Source organism: Vanellus vanellus (assembly GCF_965231255.1).
Source record: "Vanellus vanellus genome assembly, chromosome: 12".
Taxonomy (NCBI): Eukaryota; Metazoa; Chordata; class Aves; order Charadriiformes; family Charadriidae; genus Vanellus; species Vanellus vanellus.
In genome coordinates, this window is record NC_138917.1 from 22,171,779 (window position 1) to 22,183,059 (window position 11,281).

General features: G+C 51.6%; 1 protein-coding gene across 1 annotated transcript in view; it reads left to right on the forward strand.

Moving 5' to 3' along the window:
• ATP6V0D1 (ATPase H+ transporting V0 subunit d1) overlaps positions 1-10,686 on the forward strand; it is a 36,459-nt gene extending 25,773 nt beyond the window's left edge. The window contains exons 3-8 of the mRNA XM_082489612.1: positions 315-493; positions 3,553-3,632; positions 6,946-7,023; positions 7,654-7,830; positions 8,728-8,805; positions 9,296-10,686. Of these exons, the coding sequence (XP_082345738.1) occupies positions 315-493; positions 3,553-3,632; positions 6,946-7,023; positions 7,654-7,830; positions 8,728-8,805; positions 9,296-9,457 (754 nt within the window). The 3' untranslated portion in view covers positions 9,458-10,686. The remainder of the gene's footprint in view (positions 1-314; positions 494-3,552; positions 3,633-6,945; positions 7,024-7,653; positions 7,831-8,727; positions 8,806-9,295) is intronic.
• Positions 10,687-11,281: the final 595 nt, after the last annotated feature.

The window sequence follows — 11,281 nt, forward strand, 5'->3', positions numbered from 1 at the left end:
GCCGTGCTTGGAGCAGGACTTTGAGCTGGAGACTGCTAGAAGTCCCTTCCAATCTAATACTCTTCAGTGGTAGGTGGGAGATGCCCACATGGTGTGATTGAGCTGTAACATAAATCACAGCCTGAGACTATACTTGGCTCCCTTTTCCTAGGCTGGTGTGATAAGGATACATTAAGGAAGTGACTGATTCTTTGTGGGAAGGGTGCGTCTTGCTGGAGATGTTTACAAGGACTGAAGATGTGTGCCCATCTGGTGCCAGGTGCTGGTTTTTGTATTGTCTGTATAGTGACAGGCTTCCTCTTGCATTCTTCCAGGTACAGCTACATGATCGACAATGTCATTCTGCTGATCACCGGGACCCTGCACCAACGTTCAATCTCTGAACTGGTGCCCAAGTGTCATCCTCTGGGAAGTTTTGAGCAGATGGAAGCTGTGAACATTGCTCAGACGCCTGCGGAGCTCTACAATGCGATCCTGGTGGACACTCCCCTGGGTGAGTGGAGCCTTTCAAAATACTTCTCAGCTGTGTGCGGAGCATATGTCCCCTTCTCCCCCAGTTTAACTAGATCCCACTAAGTCTAAGTTGTGCTCCAGGAAGACAAAGCGGAGGGTAACGCATAGCCTGTGGCCATGCTGCCTGTGGTAGCTGGGCTTGAGTTTAGGTTTGTGCATGTCCTTTGCTGTTTTTTTTCCTCTGGAGGACCATCTAGCTCTCTGTCTGCTTCAACAAATGTGCAAACCAGCACACTGGTGATGCAGATTGTTGGGGAATTTGGTTTGTGTGAGCCTTGAGCTGTCATGGCAGTGCAGGTGTAATTAGATCCGATCTCCTGGATATGTCTATTTACCAGAGGCCTGAAGCTAGGGAGGAAGGAGAAAGTTTGAGAGGTCATAGATAATGTCATCTTTTTAATAACTGTCATGGGACACGTGGCATGTGTGCTTCCTTAGTGAAGGGCTATCGGGTCCTCTCCTGGAATTAGTCACTTAATTTCCAGCACTTTTAGTTGGACCATTAAGCAATTTCTTGTGGGAAATTTTTGTAGATAATTATAGAGATCTGCACATGCCCAGTCTTGTTCTGAGACTGATAAAATTAGCTGTAGATCAAGGAAGGCTCTTTACATACCAAAAACCCCTAACCAACAACAGCAAAAAAACCCACCCCAAAATCTCCAAAAGCTTTTTTAAGCTCATTGTATAGCAGGATCCTGCACTGGGTTATACTGTCTCAGGGCTACAAACCTTCACCAGGAGGCCCATGACAATGAAACCGAGGTTCTTATGAACAGTCAGATATGTTCTTCAGAGATAAAAGGTGTAGGAAGTGGTTCTGGAGAAAACTCGGACATCTTTTTGCAGTAGTAGGAGAGGTAGTCACAGGAGACTTTCTAGGTTAGCATCTGTGGGTAAAAAAAGTAATGAAGTACGCCTGAGTCAGTGATTAATCATTCTTTTGGGGTTGCTAGAAAGAACAAAACACTCTAAATCATCATATTGTCATTGATAGAAATAGTTGTTTTTGGAACTGAAAGTGCTTTTGCAAATGCTGTGTGTAATGATGGGGCGAGTGAAGTAGTTGTCACGGAAAAATGACTTGCCAGCTAGAGCCCAGCAAAGGAGGGAGAACATGTTTTGAGATCTGGGTTGCAAGGTAAGGCAACAACACAGCAGGAGAACCGAGGCTCTGCATGCGGCTGAGTTGAGCCCACTGTAGGGATGATGCGTGGGAAGAAAATCCTCCTCACGAGTAAGTGGGAGCCTTCCCATTTTGGGAATAAGATAGAACTAAGTACTTCAAAGATATTAGCTGTCGGAGACCTTAAAGCTTCCAGCTGTGTATGGAGTGAAAATGCCCCGTTACACTGGCGAGGTGGTTCTGGAGAACGAGGCTGCCGGTTGAGGGTCTTTGCCGCTTGCCATCAGGCACTTGTACGTGAGTGAGCTTTGCCTGCTTCTGCCCTGGCTAGGCCGAGTTCTTCGGACCTTTGCCCTGGTCATGCCCTTGAGGCTGTGTACCACCTAGCGTGGCATTTCTTCAGCAGGAGAACATGGGGAGTAGCCGTGTTGCCTAAACAAGCAGGCATGCAGGCTCCGGTTGTTTAACTTGCACTCCTTCCAGTGACCACACGCAAAGAAACAGCAGCTCTATCTCCTAAAAGTACTCGAATAGCTACGTGGCTTGGTAGGAATGCCTAACCCCAAATGGCTTTCCTAGGTTAGCAGGGCAAAATAAGACTTGCTGTTAGCCTAATTTGGGATATTGGAGGGCCAAGAACTGAAATAGCTGTGTTCTCATTCCTCTGCTACTCTGAAGTAGCCACTGCTTAGCTATCTGGGCTAGCCAGCGAGTCCTGCAATGAAAACCAGTCCTGGCACACTCTGGTTTCATTTTTGCCAACCGTAGGGAGCAGTGCTCCTCCAGCTACGTGGCATTGGTCTCTGATGCTGTTGCAAAGAAACCTCCGTGGGGGTTAATCCCTGTTCAGCACTCTAGACCCACAGTGCGGCTCCTCTCTGTGCCAGGGAGCTTATGGTATAGAAGTGGTGTGCACCAGAGGCGTGAGCCTGCATCGTACCTGGTTTGTCGCACAAAGCAGAGCACTGGTAAGTTCGCAGCATGAGTGCAGCATCCTTTACCTGTGTAAGCTGAGAAAGATCACGTTTCTCTATGTAGTGAACTTGGCAAAGTTGGTTGCTGAGTGAGAGTTGAAGAAGCCATAAAAGTCCTAATGGGTTTTATTGTGCTGTTGCTAACAAGTGAGTGGTACAACAAGCTTATGTTACACCAGATGTACAAGACCCATCTTTATCTGCAGCTTGAGTACCCTGTGTTAGGTCTGAAATCTGTGTTCGTTCAGTGGCAACAACTTTTCAAACTCCCTCCCAGAGATACTCTGGCAAAGTACGTAGGACTGACATCCTACCAAAAATCACTAGTTCATTGTGTTTTCTGTTGCTTACCTCCAGCTGGAGAAATAAAAGGCCTCGGAAGAAGTAGAAAATGGGACTGATAGACCTGACCAGGGGAAACGGCTCCTGATTCCAACCATGGAGTATCGTGGGCTGTAGGAGCTGTGGCATCCCCGTGCCTCCTTAATCCAACTAAGATGTTGGAGAAGGAGGGAGAAGCACCAGCTTCTTCAGGACTTGCTAACTGCTGTCTCGCAGATGCTTTAGCGCTGCTACTATGCATAGCAGGCAATTGGGAAGCTGTCTTGTCACCTCGAAGTGCCTGCATCTAGGAACAGTTTGGGTTGGGCTTGTTTTTAAATACAGGCTGCCCTGGCACTGATGCTGGGGGCTAGAGCTGAGAATTTCTGCTGAGAATAGGCTGGTGCGAGAGCCCCAAAAATGATTGTGGCCTGGGGAACCGTGGTGGAGCCAGAGGTTTTGAGTCATGGCAATTTGGTGGCTGCTGAAGATAAGGACCAGGCCTAGGAGGGACAAGTTCAACGTAGGGTGTGCTTTTGCGTGGTATTGTTGAGGACTCTGGAAAGTGCTGGGCATGGGTCTGGTTTGGGCAGTGCTAACTCTGTGGCTCTGTTTCAGCTGCTTTCTTCCAAGACTGCATATATGAACAGGACCTGGATGAAATGAACATCGAAATAATTCGAAACACACTGTACAAGGTAAATGAGTCTCTGGGAAAGAGACGTTAACTTCCCTATTTATTCCTAACAAGACTACAGCTCTGTCTTGAGTCAGAAGCTCCAACCTGGGCTGGCTTTCTTCAACACAAGAGGAGAGGGTATTTTCCTCTTAGTAGTAGATATAAAAATAAATATGCTTTCTTTCAATTTTCTTCCCTGGAATAGAGTGAACGTGACCAAGAACTAGTTGCATCCACTGGAAAGTGAAGATAGTGCTCTTGCTGGAGGCTGACATCCAGTCAGCCAGCTCTTCAGAGACAGGGCACCAGAGCTAGGCAGAGTGGTTTCGTTTTTTGGAGCTGTCAGGAGTCTGCGCAAGAGATTTTGCAGAGGTCCTGCCTTTGAATAAATTTCCTTGGGCCTCAGACAGGTGGGAGAAGGCTGCTCCTTAACCACACAAGTTTGAATGTGTTGATAATTGCATTCAAAGGGCTAAAGTGGCTTGATCCTAAACTTGGTTGAAGGGCTTCTATGGGCTTGGCTCTCTGTCTTGAGCTCTTGCAGAATAACCTCCAACAGTCTGTTCAAGCCCTCAGTGGCTGTGGTTGGGGTTAGATTCTCTTGGTAGAGCAGTGTAAAAGGTGCAGCTGGGGTGGAGAAGTCCTGCAGGCACAGGGATGGATGTGGAGGGGCTTAAGGTTCTCCTTGTCCCCAGCCTGCACAGGGAACTGTTGTCTTCTCTGCAGGCCTTTTCTGGTTTTAGCTGGCAGTATCAAAGCATGTGTTTATGTGCAGGCAGTGGCTATCGCTCCATCTCGACTCTCTGGATGAAGGGTGGGCTGCAGATTGTATCTGCCAACCTTGTTTTGGCTGGTTGCAGCCAGCCTGCAGCCTGCGTGACCTCTGCTTCCCAAGGAAGCTGTGGCCCGTTTGGAGAGGCAGATAACAGGTCAGGTGTGAAGGGAAGACGGCAAAGGGAGGGGAGAAGGAGCTGCGTGTCAGCAGTCATGCCCAGCTGCGTGTGGCCTCTGGCATGTACTGGTCTTTTGCTGTAACGGGGGGAGGTATGTGTGTACGCATAAATCCCCGCAGCCTTGCAGGGTGCCGACTTCTGTGTTGAGATGGGGCAGGTGGGGGAAGGCAGGGAGCAGAGTAAGCACGGGGTGAGCAGGTTGGGGGGGCGTCGTCTCCTTGGGTCCCAGCTGCCACGTCCTTTCCCATCTCCTTTTCGAGGCCTGATACTGCTTTGCATTCTGCTCTTCCTACCCTCAAATTGAAGCATAGATGCTTGGTATCTCTTGGCGTTTACTGGGACTGGCTCTTGTTAAAGAGCAGCCCTCGGGGAGCATAGCGGCTCCATCAGTAATAAATCAAGGGTGGAAAAGGTAACTGCTGCTTACAGACTCTCACTTGAAGCCGCCTCTCTCCCCAAGGACTGGAAAACGTATAATACAATGCAAACGGTCTTCCTAGGCAAATGAGGGAAATAAAATCAGATCCGAGATCTGCGCAGAGCTGCTCTGAGGAACACAGCAGACGAGTACCTGGGATGGATGCCTGTGTCCAAGAGGAGTTGGCATGGGAAGGGGAAGTGCCACTCCCAGACCTCCTGGAGGTTTTTTGAAGGAATATGTGAGCATGTAGACAGAAGGTTTGAACAGGATTCATAGGAGGGAAGGTGTTACAAAGGTTTCTTGTTAGCAGTGGCAAATGAGAAGGTTCTCAAATGGAAATATGGTTAAGATGGGAAGGAGAGCTTAAAAGTAAGCGTCAGCTCTTAGTGTAGAGGGTGATCAGTCAATGGACTCCTGCAATGGAGGTGTGCTGGCATTGTTATCTTCAGTGCTTACTCCCTTTTTTCTACATCTTTAATGGATATGTTGAAGTGAAGCTGGCTGACTGGTTGGCCTTTGCTGGCAACTTTCTTGTAAGACCCAGCTGAAGGAGCAGCTGACCTCCCTTTGGGCTGGAGGTGGCAGACACATGAGGCTAGCAGGAGGCAGAGGGTAAATGAGTGAGTTCATGGAAGTAAAAGGCTGTTAAGGATTATTAAATGCAAAGACACCACCATTCCTGGGCTAAGGGTTTCAGGACACTGGAGAGTTTCTGTAAATTGCTGTCATCTGTGTATGGATGGGAAGATACCCTGTGTGGCTGTTTTAGAGACTGTGTTTCTGTGATGTCTGTTTCAGTGCTGGATATTTGAGTTCACCTATTTTTGCTTCTAAAACTTTAAGTTTGTGTGTGAACTCTGAGAAGGGCAGAGGTAGTGACTGAACCTCTTAGCCAGGTTCCCTCTTCTGTCAGCCTCAAGCAAAGTCTATTATCCATGTCCTTATTCCTGTGGTAACTCTGTTCTGTGCTCTCCTCCACTTGAGCAGTAGCAAGTGCTGGAGCCGATGTTTCTTTGATGTGTAATGCTCACCCAGCAGTGTCCTCTTGCACTGTGTGGTAACAAATATTTACAGAGCACAGTAATCTAGGTGCTTTCCTAGTGGAGAGGCTGAGGGGTGTCCAACACGTGTGTTCTTCAGTCCATCTTCAGTCCTGGAGTTGTCGTGACAAAGCAGAGATTTGTGATGTCCCAGTATTGTTTTATGCCATCCCTTTTAACTGATTCTGGTTGCAGCTCTCTGTCCAGGGAGGTATTTTATCACATGATGGCTTCTTCTGAAAAAGATTTTGCTGAACAGCACTTTTAGCCATGCACTGCCTTCATGGGCCTCCCCCTGGGAGATACAGTCATCTTCCAGCTGGATTATGGTACATCTTGACAAAGGATTACGTTTCCTGGAGGCAGTGTAGCTGTGCCTAGCCTTGTATGTTTTCTGCAGTGCTCCAGTTGGGATGGAGACCAAACGGCTGCAGTGTAAAAAGAGAATTACAGAGGATGGCTAGTTTCCTTCGCAGATGTCCTGTCTCATCTCTTGACTCTGCTTACACAGCGGTACTTTCTGAGCGTAAGTCTTGCAGCTATAGTTGTGTGGCTTGGCATGTTTGCGGAGGCCAGAGCAGGGTCAGGAAACCATGTGAGACTTCAGTAAATGCTTTGGAGTCAGACGACTCAAAGGAGCAAAATAGACTCTCTCCTTGCTGCCTGAGGATTTTGCCTGCAGTGAGCTCATGCAGTCACTTGAATGAACCCAACCACAACCCTTCATGTCTCCAGCTCCTGGGGAAGCACTGTCCCTTGTGTGGGCTTGGCATCCAAGTTCACTTGGGGTGAGAGTGCCTGTGCTGTGGCAATAGCGTCTAGGAGCATCTGTTTGCTGTCTGACCCCTACCGAGTGACCCTGTGGGGGCAGTAGATGAATCTGTGTAGAAAAGTGCTCATCTGCCCTCTCTCTTCCAGGCTTACCTGGAGTCCTTCTACAAGTTCTGCAAGGTGCTGGGAGGTACCACAGCAGATGCCATGTGCCCAATCCTGGAGGTAGGTCTGGAACCCCCCATAGCTGAATGGTATTGCAGTGATATTCATTGCTCTGTGCTCAGGCCCGGCTTGCCTGCCAGCATTAAGGATATTCAAGATGTTCTTCAGCGTCCCCATGCACGCTCTGCCTGCTCACTGGGAGACCTAGGAAAACACTGTCTGCGCATGACTTTGGGCAGGTTTGGTTCCCCAGTCCTGATCTTGCCAAGTGCTACCACATCTGTTGCCTTTGTGGCAACATCTTCATCCTCTCACATGGATGACAAGCAGGAGAACAGCCAGAGCTGTTCAGGGTACAGCTTGTCTCCATGGCAAGGCTAGCTGTGGGATGCGAAGGGCTCAGGGGCAGTAGGTGAGAGAGACTCTTTGACCTGGGCAGGGTCCTGCTCGGTGATTTGGCTTGTGCCTGGGGTGGGGATTTCCTCACCTGACTGCTCCTCAGGCATCAGCTACTGGTGCAGGCTCCCAGTGCGACGTGTAGCCAGCCCTGGCTGAGCAGCGGACAGCTGTATGTGTCCCAGCAGCTTGCTTGTGCTGCCCTTTGGTGTTGCTCTGTTCAAAGCAGCATCGTTATCTGCTTGCCTCTGGCAAAAATGCTGCATCCCAAGGTGAACCGCTCTTCTCCCGCAGTTTGAAGCCGACCGGAGGGCCTTCATTATCACCATTAACTCATTTGGTACTGAGCTGTCCAAGGAGGACCGAGCAAAGCTGTTCCCACACTGTGGCAAGCTCTACCCTGAGGGCCTGGCTCAGCTGGCCAGAGCAGACGACTACGAACAAGTCAAAAATGTTGCTGACTACTATCCTGTGAGTGCTTTGGGCTGAGGGGTGTGGGGACTGGTGCGAGGACCTGCTCTGGATCACAGCTTCTCAGGGATCGGGGGGAACTTTTGGATTGACAGCCTGGGGAGGGGGATGCCTATCTGCTGCTGCTACTGTTGGTCCTGTGCCCTGCTTGGCCAAGATGGAGTTGGCTTGCCTGGGATGCCATTGGCTTGTTAGTCATGGTTGCCATAGCAGTGGTGGTAGGGAGACCAGACCCAGGGTGTGGGGATCGCTCTCACCACCAAACCCTTGAGGTATCGGTGGGGCAGCAATGACAGTCTCTGGCTGGTTGGAGGAGGAAAACGTGTCTTCAGCCAGAAGTGGTGTGCCACATCTCTAGCTCTAGTGGGTGGCTCTGAGCTCTGACCTGGGAGGAGATGCTTGGATGTGTCTGGGTTCCTGAAGCTGTTCTTGTGCATGGCTGGGGGCCTGTCTGGAGTCGGAGAGCTCAGTGTCCCCTTGCTGAAGCAACCAGGGCATGTGACAGTGTTTGTGGGCACAGGGGCCGGCCCAGACACTCCAGTCAGTATATGGAGGGGTCTGTACCTGGTGCATCCTCGCTGCAGGCTCAAAGTGATGATTTTTTTTTGAGAACTGCACGTTTCAGAGAAGGGGTAGGATCTCTGGCTGGACAAACTCACAGATGAAACAAAGGCTTTCTCTGCCTCTCTGAGGATTGCCTTCAGCTGGTGTGTGCACAGTGCAGCCTCAGCAGCACCCTGTTGCCAATGTTCATGTGTGCTCAGGGCAGACTCTTGACTTCTCTGTGTCCTCTGCTGACCTGCTGTGGTGGCTGGAGGTCTGTTTGAGCCCAGGAATGCTGCTGAGCTTGGAGGGCTTTGGGGTTTGGATATATCCTCTTGTAATGTCTTCCTGCAGGAGTACAAGCTGCTGTTTGAAGGGGCTGGCAGCAACCCTGGAGACAAGACCCTTGAGGACAGGTTCTTTGAGCATGAGGTGAGTGAGCCCCGAGATGTTTCTTGGCCTGTATGTACCTGTGCCATTTGCAAAGCTCAGGGTAGCAGCAGGCTTATCTGCTGCCCTGTCAGCAGTGCTGTGGATGAAGAGAATTTGGGGGAAGGAAAAGGATGCTCCAGCGAGGGAATGAGGGCCCAGCATGGTGCTTGGTCTATGTTCTCGCCCAGACAGGTTAGAGCAACGTGGGAGGCAAGCTTGGGGCTGCTGGTAGATATTTGCTCTGTCAATAGCAAAACCAGAATGTAATTAATAAAGGAGGATTTTCAAATGTTAGAGCCTGTCCTAAGCCATGTGCTGTAGGTTAGAGCTGCCCCAAGGACCTAGAGAGGTGCAGAGCAGGATACCTGTGCTGAGCCCTCCAGCCTGCTGGGGCTGTCAGGGGACGTCCCAAGCTGCTCCACGCTTGCCTTGACCAGCTCCTCCCATCTGAGGTGGACAAGTGACATGTCCTCCTCTGGGCTTTCCCTAGGTGAAGCTGAACAAGCTGGCCTTCCTCAACCAGTTCCACTTTGGAGTCTTCTATGCCTTCGTGAAGCTGAAGGAGCAGGAGTGCCGCAACATTGTGTGGATTGCAGAGTGCATCGCCCAGCGGCACAGGACCAAGATTGACAACTACATTCCCATCTTCTAACCCGGCTCTGCTCCTGTCTGACCCTCCCACCCCTGGAGTGTGGAGGGACCCTCGTCTAACTCCCTGAGTTATCCCTTGCCCATACTCCAGGGATGTCCCATCTGTGGAACTGGCTCAGATGAGGAAACTGTACAGTTGCTAGTTAAATTATTCACAAGCTGAAGTTTGAGTTGCGTGTGCTGTGAGGGGTCCGGAGGCACCAGTGGCACAGGCTTGGCCCTGTGTAGCAGGAGGGACACCTCCTGTTGTGTATCTTGGGGTCCCCGTGTTACTGTACTAATCTGCTGTATGCGCTTATGCTCGTAGAGCAAGCACCAACTGGGGGAGTTGCTGCCTCCAAGGGGTTCCCGCTGCCAGGGAGGAATACATCACATCTGCCGTGGCCGGGGGTCCTCTCCGTCAGTGGTCTGCACGCCTCCTAGTCAGTGTTGTTCCTGTGAGATTTAGTTCGAGTGTAATTTGTAGCGTAGCCCATGCTGCTGTGCAATCCCTGCATCCCCCTGTAGCTAACTCTGACCTGGGGCAGGACTGGGATGGAGCCTGTGGGAACACCAGGGGCAGAGCCAGCGTGCTTGTGGAGCACATTCCTCCGTCCTCTGCCAGAATTTGCACTAGTGTAGCCTCGCCGTGGCCTCAGAAGCAGCTCTCATCGGTCTCCCTCCTGCCCTGCAGCTGGAAAGGGCTCCGTAACCTGGCTGAGCTCCTTCCTCTCCCCTGAAGCCCCACAGCTTGGAGCTTATTGTCACAACCGTGCAAGAGTGGGGGCTCCTTTTGGCTCTGTGGGTGGTGCTGGACCCCTGTACCCCCCTAGGGCAGACATCCAGGCTGGCGCAGCCCCCTCCCCTGCTCAGGGTGTCCGGGCCGATGCTGCCATGAAGCTGTATGGGCACAGCTGGCCACTGGGCAGGGCAGCCCTTGGGTCTGGCTTCTCTTGGTCACCCTGATGAGGGCAGAGGGTGGCCGGTGGCAGAAATGTCCTACGCCCTGGCCTGGCCCTGCCCGTCTGTGGTTAAGGGGTGCGAGCCAAGCCCTGGGCATGGCTGTGTCCAGGCAAGCTCCTACTTGTGCTTGAGGTCTGGGAGTTGCCCTGTGGTGATGTGCCACTGGAAAAGCCTTGCTCGTGCGATTGATGGAGAGCGGCTCTGTCCCGGCTTGTGCTGTGGTCACGTCTGCAGTGTTTGTTAACTCGTGATCCCCTCCTCTCTACACCAATAAATATCTGCCTCCTGCGCTGTGCTCTCCCTGCTTACTTGGGCTCCCCAAGAGGAGCCTGCGTCACCCATGGGTCTTCTCACCCAGCCAATGTGATGTTCGTAGTAGTGGAGCCTGGTGTGGCTCCTGCATCACACGGGGCACACGCTTCTACCACAGGCGGGACCCCTTGGGGCTCTGGGCACTTGCTCCAGCCCAGGCTGTGTGTGGTGCCTGCTCTGTGGGTGTGGAACTGTTGGGTGCCCAGGAGTCATAGCCGTATGGCAGTGAGCCATGCGCTTAGGGAGCTGTGTGGCACAGCCCCCGGCTTTCCAAAGCTTGTCCCCCTGCGCCTGGGCTTCCTATGTGGGACTGTCCCTGTGTGGCACTGTCCTGTCCCTTGCTTCCATCCTTGCCCTGGCATGGAAGCAAAGCAAAAGGAAGCCTTTGGGGTGGGTGCAAGCTCCTCCTGGCAGGCTGATTACTTTTTTTGGGGCTGCCTGTGGCCCCTGCTGCCCCAGATGGGGCTCTTGCCATGGTGCGTGGCACGGTGCTGTTGGCCGACCTAGCTCTGTCCACAGGCAGGGTATCCCTGACCAAGCATCGCCACGCTGCACCGCGGAAGGAGACCGC